Source organism: Podarcis pityusensis (assembly GCF_964106645.2).
Source record: "Podarcis pityusensis genome assembly, chromosome: 4".
In the NCBI taxonomy this organism is placed as follows: domain Eukaryota; kingdom Metazoa; phylum Chordata; class Lepidosauria; order Squamata; family Lacertidae; genus Podarcis; species Podarcis pityusensis.
Genome location: NC_138027.1, coordinates 58451 through 73660, shown reverse-complemented (window position 1 = coordinate 73660; position 15210 = coordinate 58451). Strand labels below are relative to the sequence as shown.

Sequence of the window (15210 nt, the reverse complement as noted above, 5' to 3'; positions counted from 1 at the left end):
AGGGGCGTGATGCCCAGCACCGGCGGGGGGGCCAGTCGCAATGGCACCCCACCGGGATTGCGCTGCTGGGGGCAGTGAGCTCCCCCCACTACCCTCTTCCTCTGCCAGTGCCAATAATCCAGAGATGGGGAACCTTTGACACTCCAGATGTTGCCGAGCCATAACTCCCCTCCTGACCATTGGCAAATCCACACCATGATCAACTCCCTCTGTGAAAGGACGTGTGGATCCAGAATTGGCCTCCACAGTCACTTACGGACTCATTGTTAAAACACATATAGTCTGACCCCTGAAATGCAGAGATGGGACCCCAAGAGGCATCTAGTCCATTCCCCCACGAAGTGGGGACCAAGACAGATCTCTTACTCTGCCCCGGGAGCAGGCTGTTCCCCCCCTCCGTCCCAAACTCCCTGAGCTCTGTTTGTGCACAGACACCCCGACACCATTTTTTGGGGCAGAAATCCCATTTTATTTCACAGGAGACGAGAGCGGCTACGGAAAAAACACCACAGTTTTCTCCTTTGTTTCGTGTTGTCTGCCTTCAGCACATCCAGAGAAATCGTGCCCAGTCAGAAAGGGATCTGAGGGTCATCCAGTCCAACCCGCCAGCTAGGCAGGCATCCTTCTGGGGATAAAGGGGCTAGTCTGTTGGCGCGCTGATGGGCAGCTCCACGATCCGAACCTGGTCCTGCAAATGCAAAGCGGGTAGTTCATGGCCAGGCATGGAATTCACCAATGCAGGTAGGCTGCCTCTGGCCCTGGAGGCCCCACCTCTTATCACAGGGAGGCAGGTAGACTGCCTCTGGCGTATGGAAGGGGGACGGGGCTGGGGGTGGGACAGGGGGTCCAGGGTGCGAGGGACTCACGTCTTGGAAGGCAACATTGTCGAAGCTCTCGAACTGGGGCGCCTCCAACGGCCAGCACTTCTTCCGACAGCGGTGAGCGACGGCCCAGGCCAGGAGCCCCCCAAAAAGGGCGCAGGCGGCTGCGGATGCAACGGCAGCCTCCCAAGGCAGGGTGGGGGCACTGCTCCCTGGGGGGGGGGGAAAGACTCCCTTTGTATGCGCCTGTGTGTCTCTTGAACCCCGGATCCCCAAAGCATTGGGCCTCCCCTCACCTTCACCACTGCTCTCCTGGCGCCGCTCCTCGCACCCGCCTCCTGCCACGTATGCTACGTCGTCTACCGCAATGGTGCCCGTGCCGGACCAATCGCCAGCGCCTACTTCCAGCACCACCTGCGAGACATGGGTTCAAACCAGCAGTGCCTCCTGCCAGGAAGGAATTCGAATCCGCCACCTGCTGAACGTCTCATGCAAGAGGCGTTCCAAAGTGGCAGGGAATCCCAAAGTTTCATGGTGCCGTGGCAAGAAGTCCCAAAGGGGTAATTGGGATTCTCTTTTTCGAACCGAAAAGCCCCACGTCTTTATAGGGCATCCAGTGGCAGGCAGTCCCAAAGGTGGACAAAGGCCGTCACATTTAAAGGAGTTTAATAGGAATAATATAAGGAAGTTTAATTATCATAGGAACACCAGTGGCAGACAGTCTCAAAGGCACCAAACTTTCTGAGATGGCTTACCTGGAACTCACCACCACTGTCAATGAGAAGCCTCTCCTCCCGCCAGGCCCAACCTTGGTGGCCGGCTGCCCGCCAGACCACGCGCTCCCCCTGCGGGCCAGACAGGAGCACCCGGAGCTCAGCATTGCCTGCTGGGGAGGGAAAGGAAGGCGGAGTCATGTGGGCAGTGGGTTTGGGTGCCAGAGGCTCCGCAATAATTCCCTTCCCGCATCAGGTAGTTCCACCGGCCCAAGTAAAACCTGACTCACCACTTTTCCCCTGGAAGGCCAAGCGGTGGCGGAAGTGGAAGCAGCCGGTGCCTTCAAGGGTCTCGCTGGTGAGGCGGGCGGCGTGGTGTCCTGCGCCCACCTGGACGGAGATGTGGCGCCCTAGAGAGAAATGAAAATAATAATCGGGAGAGAAGCCCAATTACTCGCACCCGGACCCGGCTCAGAGCAAACCATTATTGCGACGATTCATTCCAATCTCCTCGACCCACCTTGCAGGGTCGTAAGTCGTAAGCGTCCCGCCCCAGACGCTTGGGGGTACCGCGTGCGAGACTCACCGTCCGTGCCCGCCCCGGCCCAATCCCAGCTCCGCCAATCACCATGGGGCTTCCTCCAGCCACAGGTGCCGGATTCAAAATCGCATGAGCCTGAGCGGAGAGAAGCCAGAGCAGTCAATCTCCTGGCAATATTCTGCACCCCAAACCCTTTGGTCATGCGGCGCTACAACTCCCAAGACTTACCAGCGCCGAGGCAGCTCCCCGGTGTCACCTCAAGGTCGTCGAGCGCCACATACGATGGCACAGCCCCTCCATCGCCTTCTGCCGCAAAAGCCACCTGCGCCAGAGAGAGGGGGGTCCACATGCTGCCACAAACTCAAACCCAGCACCATTCCCCCAACCCGACTCTCCCCTTTGGCGCTCACCCGCCACTCGCCGCTAACTTCCGCCGTGAAATTTGCGTAGCGCCAGCTCCCGTGCCGCCTTGAACCCGCTGCCAGCGCCTCGGTCTGCCTCCCGCCCTCTTCCTCCACGGAGGCGCGCAGAGAGCCTGGCGAGAGAGTGCCTTGGTGGAGTCATCAAGCTTTCTGGCAGGGCGGGACCCTGGTGGGTCATCCATCCCACCCCGAGCTTTTACCTGCGTCTCCAGCGCTCAGGTAGTACCAGAATCCGACACAGTGGGTTCCCCCCAGCGGCAGGTACATCCCCGTCCGCAGCGGCACCGCTTCTCCCGCTGCCAGGGCGCTGGTGTCGGCAACCATGTAGTGTCCTGGGGAGGGAAGCGGCGAGTTCCAGTTGGGGTCTCCTTCCATATTGGGAGCCGGCGGTCATCCAGCCTGACCCTGGCGTCACTCACCCTCCGACGTGCCAAGGGTGCGGTCATGGGGCGGGCCTTGCCCTGAGGTGCCGCCGCCCTGCCGCCGCACCCACCCTCCTCCCGAAACATTGCAGGCGCCGGGCTCCTCAAAGTTGCAGCGGAGGGGGGCGGCGCAGGGGCCGGGCGCCAGTGCTACGTCGTCCAGTGCCACGGTTCCCACGAAGCCGTTGCGGAGCAGCTCAAAGATCACCTGGAATGGAAAGAAAATAGTTTCCGGTGCTGTTATTCACGATGATTTTGCTTGTTCTTATTCTAGGCTGGATTCGATCCCAAGACCTCACCTGGAAGCCGGGCAGCAGGTGCTGGGGAATTGTGGCCGAGGCACGGCGCCAAGCGGCGCCCTGACTCCCTGCCCGGGTCCACAGAACTTCCTCTGCGGCACCGGCGGATTTCACCAGCAGGTTGAAGGTGCCTGGGAAAGAGGGGGGGAGCGGCTCCATTAATTGCTATTATATCATCATCATCATCATCATCATCATCATCTCATCCTTTCCCCCAACCGCTATGTGTTTTTATCTTTGTTCATTATTCTTACTACTGTATTTCCTTTTCTTAACTGCTATAACCATTAAGCTATTATTTATTTTTAAAGGATTCTTGCTGATTGTTATTTATGCTGTATTGTTTTTAATATCTGATTGGAAGCTGCCCAGATAGGCGGGGTATAAATACATTATTATTATTATTATTATTATTAAGGCGGGGTATAAATACATTATTATTATTATTATTATTATTATTATCATCATCATCATCATCATCATCATCGTGGCTCATTACCACTCATCATTTAATACCATCAACCGGTGTTCTTAATTTTTCTGGATTATAACTTGTCACCAATATTTGTTTTTGAGAAATAGTACTTTTTACCATCATTTATTCTTATCATTCTTTTTATATGATAATATAAGAACTTGATAATTTTTTTTATAAATACAATATAAATAATATAAAAATATAATATAAAAATGATAATAAGCAATAAGAAATACTATTTCTCAATAACGAATTGATATTTGTTCATTTGTCTGTGAACCTCCCTGAGACTTTGGGGTATAGGATGGTATATAAAAATTTCATTATTCTCATCTGAAAAGTCTCCGGCGACGCCACTCCTTCGAGGGCATCCCTCCCTCCGCTGAAATTCCTTGCTAGAGCTGAAGCTGCAGGTTCGAGTCCCGCCCTCTTCCATGACGAAAACTCCCTTTGGAAATCTCGGCCCGCATGCCAGCTGACTGAATGGCCTCCTCCCTCCTGGATGGACTTGCAGCGCTTGCCATCTTGGGAACTCCCTGCTACTTGAGATGAAGAAATCCCCTCGCCTCTGGAGATCTGGCAGTCTCCTCCACTGGAACCCCCTGCCACTCGATTGTCAGGCTGGCACTCCTTGCGTCCTGGGCCTTCCCAGCATCTTGCTCTCAAACCTGCACCATCTGGGGAACTGCCTGCCACTTGAGAGCCGCCCTTACCAATCTGGGGCCCCTCCAGGCAGTACCAGAAGGAGAGGCAGGCGTTGGACAGTGTCAGCGAAGCTTGGGGGGCAGAGACCAGCCTCGCCCGCCGGCCGTGGGATCCGGGTGCCGCAGGGTCCGCCGAGAGGAAAGAACCTGTGGGGCGACAGGGTCAGGTCCTGGGTTTGAATTTGCGCCAAGGCTCAGCTTGCCCTCAAAATCCACCTGCTTGCCCCCTGAGACTTGCCCTCTAAGTTCCATTTCAGAGAGCAGCTGCCTCCTTTGGAACTCCCCGACAAGGGATAGTTTGTGGGACTGAAACTGGATCAATGATTGATTTTTTTGTTTTATTTCCAAAATGAGGTTTTTCGAGCCATCTAGAAATTCTTGGCAAACTGATAGGAATGGTTTAAGTCATTTTGGTCGAGCCTACGAACCCAACTGTGTGATTTGGAGACGGGCAGTTATTACTATTACAATTACTATTAATGTGATTTATATCCAACCGCATAATAATAATAATAAGAAGAAGAAGAAGAAGAAGATATTATTTATACCCCGCCCATATGGAACTAGAAAAGCAATGACAAACCTAGACAGCATCCTAAAAAGTAGAGACATCACCTTGCCAACAAAGGTCCGTATAGTAAAAGCTATGGTTTTCCCAGTAGTGATGTATGGAAGTGAGAGCTGGACCATAAAGAAGGCTGATCGCTTTTGAATTATGGTGCTGGAGGAGACTCTTGAGAGTCCCATGGACTGCAAGAAGTTCAAACCTATCCATTCTTAAGGAAATCAGCCCTGAGTGCTCACTGGAAGGACAGATTGTGAAGTTGAGGCTCCAATACTTTGGTCACCTCATGAGAAGAGAAGACTCCCTGGAAAAGACCCTGATGTTGGGAAAGATGGAGGGCACAAGGAGAAGGGGACGACAGAGGATGAGATGGTTGGATGGTATTCTCGAAGCTACCAGCATGAGTTTGACCAAACTGCGGGAGGCAGTGGAGGACAGAAGTGCCTGGCGTGCTCTGGTCCATGGGGTCACGAAGAGTCGGACACGACTAAACGACTAAACAACAACAACAACATATGGAACTGGAACATAAGAGGGGGCATCTTTCATCCAAACCTTAAACCAGTAACAGCAGCATAATATCAAATTAATCACAACAACCATTTCAATTCAAAAAAGAAATCTCTTTTGGGATGTGTCAAGGTTTGCCCCAGGAGCTGTGAGCTGCTTTGGGTGCACAAATTGCAACTGAAATTATTCCACCCCCATCGCAAATCAGGTTTGTTCTCAAAATTGGCAGGCTTTCTGCTCTTTTGCAAGGAGCAGATCCCGGAAAAGCTGCAAGCCCTTTCTCCAAATTCAGCTGAAAACTTATATAGCAACTTATAGTGACATTATCAGCATAATTCCACCCGATTTGGCCATGGGAGTGGAATAATTTTGACGGCAAACCTTTGCTCCTTGCCAAACCAGCGCAGGAGGACTGGAAACACAAGCAGCTTTCTGAAAGGGAAGGTCTTGGGTTCAAATCTTCCTACCTCTGCCCGTGGTGTGGTCCTGGCCGGTGTGGAGGCGCCACTCAAACCCGTCGCCCGGCTCAGCAAACCACCCACACAGGTCGCTCTCAAAGTTGCACGACAGCCCTGCGGGGCAGGTAGAGAGAGAGAGAGAGAGAGAGAGAGAGAGAGAGAGACCATCAGGGGGAAGAACACACACACACTTAGATAGCTTCTTATTAATATTATGATTCTTATTATAATCATCATTATTGCATTATATATCATAAGTATATTAAGATTAGTATATACTAGCGTTAATCCAAAGATCTCAGGACAGTGTACCGTTTTCAGAGGCTGTTTTACAGAGCATAAATCAAAGCATGGTAAAAGACAGCATAATAAGGAAAACAATCATTTTTGGACTGTCACACCCTGAGGAAGAAGAAGCGGAATATTATTATTATTATTATTATTATTATTATTATTAACAACAATATACAGGGTGAGTCATTTAAAGGAGGCCCCGTGGAACATGTGTACTCACCCCGTATTATATTGGGCCCAGTATCATGTTACTGTTCTTACTATTGTTATTGTGCCCAGTATTCTATTGTTGTTATTGCTATGTATAAATTGATATGATGTCTATATTTATTATGTATATTTATGTATATATTTATTATGTGTATGTGTATATATATATTTATATCTATATCTATAATATATACATAGTATACTATATCCTGCCTTCCTCCCAGGCAGTTTAGAGAAATTTAGGATGAGGAAATCATTACAAAACTAGTAACGATTCTTCAAATTGAAGCATCATCATTGTCATCATCATTATTATTAATAGCATGCATTCCACCCCCACCCCCCAACAGGGACTCCCGGCAGCTGATGGATCCGGTCATCCCCAACCTGAGGCCCTCCAGATGTTTTGACCTACAACTCCCATGATCCCTAGCTAACAGGACAAGTGGTCAGGAATGATGGGAATTGTAGTCCAAAACATCTGGAGGGCCGAAGGTTGGGGATGCCTGGCTAAAACAATAGCGGCCCCAAGTTGGGAAAATGTTGAAGAATGATTCTGACGGGCGGAGGGGAATCAGCACCCTCCGATGGTGACATACCTGAGGGGCGCGAGAGAGAAGCACCGCAGTCCAGAAAGGCCACGCTCTCGATGGCCAGGGCAAGATCCTCCTCCGTCGCCAGGAGCTCCAGCTTCGGGGAGACAGAGATAAGGGAACCCCAGGGGTCATCCAGCCCAACCCGCTGTCACCCACCTCAGGCGGGGTGGGGGGTGGGGGAGCTGCTGGCTCACCTGGAAAGGCCGTTCTCTCGCACCCAGGGCCACAGTGGCGTGCTGCCAGGCGGCAGTGCCATTGCCCTGGGCGTGCCACAACCACCGGCCCGGCCCTGCGTCGGTGACAGCCAGAGCCAGGAGCCCTGGGAAAAGAGCGCGACTGATGTGGTTAAACAATCAGGATTATTTTTACTGAGTTTTAGCACACATGAAGAACTTAAAATAAATCCTTAGTTCCCGGGGAATAGCCTTTGGACTCTGATGTCACTTAAAGAGGAAATCTTGAGAAAGATTTTTCCTCCCAGAGCACTTTGTTTTAAAAATCCAAATTAAATCACAAAATCTGCTCCAATATTTCTGTAAATAATAGTCAATGATGATAGTAAATATAATAATAATAATAATAATAATAATAATTGCATGCGTCTGCCTGCATGTCGCATCTCCTGTGCGTTTACATGGAAAATGGATCTGGTCCTCCCTGAATTGGCCCCCCGGCTGCACCTACCTTGAGGGCCGGTGTTGAACTGCAGCTCCACGGCGCAGGCCCAGCTGGAAGGCCCCAGGAGCGGCGTGGTGGCCCTGGCCAGGGAGAGCATCTGCCCCGGAGCCTGGCCCAGGCCCAGTCCGGGTGACGCAGGATCCGGCCCCGCGCTGACCCACTGGATCCGGCCCACGCTGACGTCCACCCAGCCGCCCATGCCATGGGTGAAATTGCTGGCTCCTAGGAAAGGACAGGGGCTGCTGGGATCGGGGCTGGGCTAGATGACTCCAGCTATCATTCTGTGATGCCCAAAGCAGATTTTAGGGTGCCCAGGTGCCACCCCTGGGTGGGCTCAGGCCCAGCAGGGAATCTGCTTTCTGTGTCACAAGAGACTCCTGTGGCAGGCAGTTCCGCGGGTTAACGGAGGCCCATGGTAGACGCTCACCACACTGGCTCTCGTCGGTGTCGTCGTCGCAGTCGGCCTTGAAGTCACACACTTGCTCGCTGCTGAGGCAGCGTGCCCCACTGTCACAGGCAAACTGGTCGTCCTTGCAGGGCACCGGTCCGGGTGGTTGCTCAGTGCGGGGAGCAGAGAGCAGGCCTGAATGGGGAGGGAAGGGGGCGCCAATGTCCAGGACTCTTCATCGGTCGCAGCCCAAAAGGTGGGGTTGGATTGGATGACCCTGGGGGTCCCATTCCCATAGGTCATTTTTGTTACAAAAAGATTCAGCCTTGCTGGTATCTTAATATCAACAACCAGAAGAAGGTTTCCTTTTTGGAATAATAAATTTCCAGAGCAGGGTGGATGTGATTGAAATGAAATCAATTTAAATGACAATTGAAACCACCATTTAAATCCCAAGTCAGTCAGACTTGATTTAAACCAGTTTTTTACAGAAAGATTCAGCCTTGCTGGCATCTTCTTAATATTGACAAGCAGTCATTACACATACATGTGCACACATGCAGATATGACCCATGTGAAATATTTTGGGAGAAAGAATTGCCCTCAAGAGAACCGGAGCCTTCTTTCAACACCTTTCCCCCTCACCACTTTGCTGGATGCAACCGGGAGACAGGATCAGGTCATCCAGAGCGATGCTGCTTTGGGGATCCTTCCCGATGACGCCCTCAAGGACAATCTGGAAGGAGGGAGCGAGTCCGAGAGAAACCCTTTTCTTTTTTTACTTATTATGAGCGTTCTCCATTTCCTTTCTGTACCACTTTATATTTGAAAAAAACACACTTCCAAGCAGTTGGCATTAAAACATCCAGAGTAAAGCCCAGGAAAAGACTATATTTCTTTATTCCCTCTATTTATTTGCTGACTATAATATTGCAGAAATGCTCTGGGAAGGCAGTGTGGCGCAGTCCTTAGTGTCCGAGATCCGGGTTTGAATCCTCACTCAGACAGACCCTGGAGTCTGTCGCCTCCTCTGAGCCTACCTGGCAAGGGTTGGGGGGGGTGTTGCTGGCAAGGTTATTGTAGGGAAGAAGGGAGGAGAAAAAGGGGCAATAAGAAGCCTCTCCTTCTTAGGAAGTTTGGAAGAATAGCTTGGAGAGTTTGAGCAAAGATGGCTGCCTTGGAGTGGGTTGGACTACATGACCGCTGGGGTCCCATTTTTTTGAAATAAGCCCTTCTGCTTAAGGGCCCTGCCAGAGGGAGATGTGGCCAACCTGGCGCCAAAAATGCCTGGTGAATGTCGAACCCTGAAGTCAGGGCAGGGCTGCCAAATTCCTGGCACCAGCAGTGCTCCTCTGCCTTTACAGAGATTGGGGGTACCTGGAAGTCCTCGGTGCCGTTGAAAGTGGCTTCCTGGCGGAACCAGAAGTCGCCCAGGTCGCCGGCACGGCTGAGGATCAGCTCCCTCTTCGTCTCTGTCTGGGAGTAGACGTTCAGGCGGTTGGTGTCCGACCCGTGCAGGTGGGCATAGAGCACCAGCTGGAAGGGAAACGTAGCGCTAGAGCCGAGGGTCCGAGCCGTTCACCAGTACAGGGGCGGCCGATATTCTTCATATTCAATAATCAATACTGGCCCATATTTCCGTAGAAAACAAATACTAAACGATGATAATAACCTCCTCCCATATTTTCACAAATAATAAATCGTAAATGATGATGATGATGATGATGATTATAAGGGACTCACATGGCAGGACCCGTTCACCACCAGGGTGGGGCTGACCAGCTCAGCTCGGCCTCGCTGGGCGCCGGCGACGTAGATGAAGTGCCCTGTGAGAGAGGAGAGCGAAAGAGGGAGCTGAGGCACGGCCAGCGAAATGCCACCCCAAGATCAAGATTTATTTGTCACTGTGACCCCAACGTAAAAAGTTTGTAAAGCTCTGTTATACAATCACAAGATCTATAAATATATGTAGAGCTCAGTTGGTAGAGTACCAGAGTCTACCATTAATAGACTCTACCATTATTATTATTATTATTATACCCCGCCCATCTGGCTGGTTTTCTCCTCTTAATCTCAGGGTCGTGGGTTCGAGCCCCAATTTGGGCAAAAGATTCCTGCCTAGATGACCTGAAGTGTCCCGTCCAACTCTGCAATTCTAGAATTCTATGATTCTATGTCATCTATAAAGACACATACATTGCATATAGATATTCATTTTATATCTATATCTATATATGCACACATATGCATATATCAATTATATTTACAAATCTATACACGCGTATCTATACACACATATACCCATATATCCATATTATTTATTTATTTACTTATATACAAACGCATATACATATGTAAATACACATTTTATTTACATATATATATATATATATATACACACACACACATCCATATACACACACACACACATATATACACATCCATTTTATTTATATTTATACACATATATGCCTATAGTTATGCTCATGGAACAGAGCTATTTATTATGTGTATCTCTGCCTATAAATTATCTCTATGTTTAAATGATCTCTATCTATGTCAATATCATGCCCCCCCCCCACGTATAAATGAGCTCAGAAAGATAGTTGTGAGCTCCTGGAGGTGCAGAACTCTGCACATGCCCCGAGTTGGTAAGACTTGATTCAAATCATTTCTTTACGGAAAGATTCAGCCTTGCTGGCATCCTCTACATATTAACAACCAGCACCCACCTTCCGGCGTGTTGGTGGTGTGGTCGCGGGTGGGACGGGCTGGGGACGACGGCACCTGGGAGCTGCAGTTCCTCGCCCAGGAGAGGTTCTGGTTGGCACCCGCTGTCCACCTGCACCAGTCCTCCTCGAAGGGGCACGAGAGGAAGGTCTCTGGGGGAGAAAGGCAGGTGAGGGGGGGTCCCAAGGTGCCTTTTCCGCCCTCCCCCCTTCCGGTGGCGCCCATGTCCCCCCCCCCCCCGGCCCCGACTGCTCACCGCAACCCTGTTCGTCGCTGCCGTCGCTGCAGTCCTCGGTGCCATCACAATGGCGGGCAGGGGCCACGCAGCCTCTTGGCAGGCACGGGCGCTCGTTTGGGGCGCAGCTCCGGGGACCTGGAAATGTTGGGACGGTGAATGGGGAGCCTCCAAGCCCAGAGGCAGTCTATCTGGTTGGCAGGGTTTTGAGGAGGCGGAAAAGAAAGCCTTACTTTGGGGGCCACAGTTCCTGAACTGCACATCGTCCAGCGCCACGCTCGCCACCGAGGAGAAGGTCACCTGTGGAGGGGGAGGCAGCGCTCTTGACATGCTCCGGAGAAGGAGCTGGCCGGGGAGAGCGAGGAGCCCAAGACCCACCTGGAAAGCGCCACGGACTCTTCCAGTGTAGGCCAGCAGGGGGCGCCAGGCACCAGAGGACGAGGCGGGGCTTCGCCACAGGGGGACAACGTGGCCGCCATGGCTCAACTCCAATGTGAAGCTCCCGTTGAATCCTGCAGGGGAAGGGTGGAGGGGTGAGGGACCCGAGGGTCATCTAGTCTGACCCTGGTGAGGATTGCAGATTGCCATCTCGTCTCAGCCGCTCTCGTTTTTATCAGTCCCCAATGGGGGCAGGAAGCAGGGCATCAGTAAATGTCAAGATAAGAATGATCAGGATGGTATTTCTTTACACCGACCCTACCAGGTTGGTCAGTAGTCTGGAAATCAATAAATACTAATTATATGATACGATACATCCTGCAGTTTAGAAACGTATTATGTAATATTGATATGCAATCATGAGAACCGGGCCAGGCGGCATTTCCCCCACCACACCGGGGAAAAGGCCAAGCAGGTGGCTCTGAACCTGTTGGATTTCTGACCGCCAGCGCCCCAAGCTTACCTGTCTCGGCCATGCTGTACCAGGCGCGGAGCTCACAGGTTGAGGCTGCGTCGCTCAGGGTCGGGGAGCGGAGTCGGGCAGGGGCGGCAGGCGGCTTGGCTCGCTGCTCTGAGGTGCTCATGTACCAGCCTGAAGGGAGGTCGGGGCGCGCCAGGTCAAAGGGGTGCTCTAACCGCTAAGCAATGCTTCCCCTCCCTTCAAATGAAGCACGTTTACCCTGGTTGGTGCCCAGCGTGTGGTCGAAGGGGGGGTTGGCGCCGCGCGCCCAGCCTCCGCCCCGCCCTGGGTGCCACCGGTACCCAGACGTGCTGACGTCCTCCCAGCCGCAGGTGGTGCCTTCAAAGTCGCAGGCCAAGGCGGCACCTGGCAGTGCCAGCCCATTCCGGTAGCCTGGAAGGAGAAGGAATCAGGTGCCCTGAGCAAGCTACAGTTCCCAGCATTCCGAGCACCAATTGCTGTTAGGAGACCCCTGTTCCCCCCCATGAGCTACAGTTCCCAGAGTTCCCTGGGAAGAGAAATGGGCTTGGGAACTGTAGTTCTGTCAAGGGAATCGCAACCCTCAACGCCCAGAGCAAGCAATCGTTTTCAGGGTGCTTTGGGGGGACATTGTGGGAACTGTAGTTTGTTCAGTTTCCCAAGGAGACCCTCTCAGAGCTATAACTCCCAGAGTTTCCTTGGAAAGGCAGTGCAGAATATTCTCCTTCCATAGGAAACTACAGTTCCCAGGGTGCTTTGAGGGATGTCAAGATGGGTTAAATCACTCTCTGCGAGGGGAATCGAGGCACGTCTCCCCGATTCCTTTGGTGACGCCAAAACTTACCGCAATGGCTCTCATCAGAGCAATCCCAGCGGTCGCAGGCAAAGTTGCAGGTGCTCACGCTTGAGTTCCCATAGGCGCCCCAGCTAGGAAATGGAGACCCAGCTAGGGGGGAAAAAGGGGGAAAGTGCCATTAAAAGGAGAGGAAGTGTGAGAGAGACAGTGAGCATCCTAGAATGGGAGAGATGGAAGGACCTCAAGGGTCATCTAGTCCAACCCGCTGCTCAGAGCTATAATTCCCAGGACTTTGGGAATTGAGAGAGGGAAGAGAGAGAGGGACAGGATTCGCAGCCCCCATCTCCCTTCGCCCCCCCGGCTCACCCCAGCCCAGCAGGGCACCCCACAGCACCCACAGGCGTGCCATCCTCCCAGCAGCGCCCAGCAGGACTTCGACCTCAACTTATCTGCGCGCCCGCAGGGCGAGGCGGGCAAAAGGCCGGCGGGGCGGAGGCAGAAACCAGGACTTTGGTCCCTGCACCCTAAAGGACGCCGGGGGGCCCACAGGAATCCACTTTGTGGGACTACCCTGGGCTCCCAGGCGCCTCTTCTGCTCTGGCAAAGCCTCCTGGGCCAGGGAGCCTGGAAGCAGCGCTCAGGGAAACGCTGCGAGGAGGAGGAGAAAAAGGAGAATGCTTATAATGAGGATAATCAATAATAATAATAATAATAATAATAAACCTTAACTATAAGATTTTATATATATATATATATATAAAATATAAATTATTGTTATTATTATCATCATCATTATTATTATTATATTTAATAATATACAATATAATGTAATAATAATAAAAAGGAGAAACCAGGCCCCTCAGGCACTGTTGGGACTCCTCCCTGAGGGGATTTGGGGGGGGCCCTCCGGCTTCCTTCTCCGCAGGGACCCCCAACGAGGCGCCCACCTCACGAAGGAGACCAGCGCCACCCAACGGCCAGGCTAGGCCCCACTGCCCTCAACCAAAATGGCGGCGGTGGCGCGTCTTCTGCCCTTTCTTCCCCCCTCCGGTCCGTTTCCCTCTTTCCAGTCACGTTGCCCTCGTCCAAACGGCCCCCCTAGGACCCCCTCGCTCAACGCACGCGCAGAGCAGCCACAGCAACAATAAAAATCTCGGCGGCAATAGGTCGGCCTTTTGGCCAATCACAGGTCGGGTTGTGGGCGGGGCCAGCCGTTTGGCGCTTTTTCTCCTCAGCCTTTTCTCCTCAGCTGTTTCTCCTCGGCGTTTCCCGCGCCCTTTAGGTGAAGGAAGCTTGTACGGTAAGTTTTGTCGTGTTTTTAATACTGTATTCTGCTGGGAGCCACCCACAGTGGGTGGGAAATAATTAGAAATGATTATCATCATTGATTTTTAAATTATTATTATTATAAAAGGCTTAGGGAAGTTTGTAATTATTATGTTTTGTTGCGTTTTTAATATTCTGTTGGGAGGAGCCCACAGTGGCTGGGGAAGGATAATAAATTATGATTATCATTAATTTTTAAATTGTTATTGTTATTATAATAATTGTTATTAGAAAAGGGTTAGGGGTGTTTGTAGTATATTATGTTTTATCTTTTTAAAAATATTCTGTTGGGGACTGGGAAATAGTAATAAATTATTATTATCGTTAAATGTTAAATTATTATTATTATTATTATTATTAATCACACCCACCCAAGTGGGACATGGCCTCTTCCCCCCTAAGCCTTAACAGTATAGTATTTTTATTTATTCGAATTGGGGCGGGGAAGCTCCCCTTGGCTACAGCAACTCCAGAGTAACTGGCTGTGAGTTCAGATCTCCATTGCTTTCCCCCTCAGGCCGCTTTTGTGAGCCGAACCAAGGGTGACCAAGCAATGTATTGAAAACTGTATCTGAACAATGTATTGTTCAGATGAACCACTGCTTTAAGCAGTGTTTTTGTAACCAGGTAATTCCTCAAGATCCTAATTCCTTCACTTATTATGAAATGCAATCCCCTTGTGGTTCATTCGCAGATTCCTGCCTTGCAACGGGTTGGACTGGAAGACCCTTGGGGTCCCTTCCGGCTATATACACCATTATATGATTCTTGGGAAAGTGCTTCAGAAAGAATAAACGGGGGGAAAACATGTTTCTTCGAGTTAGTCGTATGATGGCTTACAGGGAAGGGAGGCTCCTTTCCCACTTTATTATTTCTTCAATCTGTGCTTGACATATTATATATCTGCTTTTACGTGGACCCCCTCTTTCCCTTCTTGTGAAAATAATCGACCCTACTGATATTTCTTAGGTCTGTATGGGCTCTGATGAATTTCTTCTCTGAAGAGGAGGAAGCTTCGCCTGAGGAACGGAGAAGAGGAGGTGGAGGAAAAGTCAGCTGCAGGCATGAAGGTAATAGGGGAAAAAATAGAAATACAAATTAACATATAACACTTAAGAACATTTTTAAACAACCCCACTCCAGATAT

The 15210-nt window shown here is 50.9% G+C and overlaps 1 protein-coding gene across 8 annotated transcripts; it reads right to left on the bottom strand.

Moving 5' to 3' along the window:
* Positions 1 to 445: 445 nt before the first annotated feature.
* LOC308475512 (apical endosomal glycoprotein-like) lies at positions 446 to 13810 on the bottom strand. Of its 8 annotated transcripts, none has more exons than XM_081002531.1 (28): positions 13104 to 13371; positions 12786 to 12887; positions 12182 to 12355; positions 11966 to 12094; positions 11443 to 11576; positions 11298 to 11364; positions 11086 to 11202; positions 10832 to 10981; positions 9843 to 9925; positions 9477 to 9635; positions 8745 to 8835; positions 8139 to 8294; positions 7718 to 7933; positions 7228 to 7352; positions 7037 to 7127; positions 5943 to 6047; positions 4410 to 4547; positions 3219 to 3349; positions 2917 to 3127; positions 2698 to 2829; positions 2486 to 2610; positions 2304 to 2397; positions 2055 to 2210; positions 1825 to 1944; positions 1577 to 1704; positions 1118 to 1235; positions 867 to 1033; positions 446 to 688 (listed from the first exon to the last, which is right to left on the bottom strand). In XM_081002531.1, exons 1-28 carry the CDS (start codon positions 13144 to 13146, stop codon positions 641 to 643), a joined length of 3510 nt encoding a protein of 1169 aa, XP_080858657.1. In that variant the 5' UTR covers positions 13147 to 13371; the 3' UTR covers positions 446 to 640. The 8 variants fall into 8 exon arrangements, with proteins under 8 accessions (XP_080858657.1, XP_080858656.1, XP_080858659.1 ...); XM_081002530.1 differs by having other exon boundaries at positions 1577 to 1707; positions 13104 to 13370; XM_081002533.1 differs by having other exon boundaries at positions 2121 to 2210; positions 13104 to 13370.
* Between the last annotated feature and the right edge of the window lie 1400 nt (positions 13811 to 15210).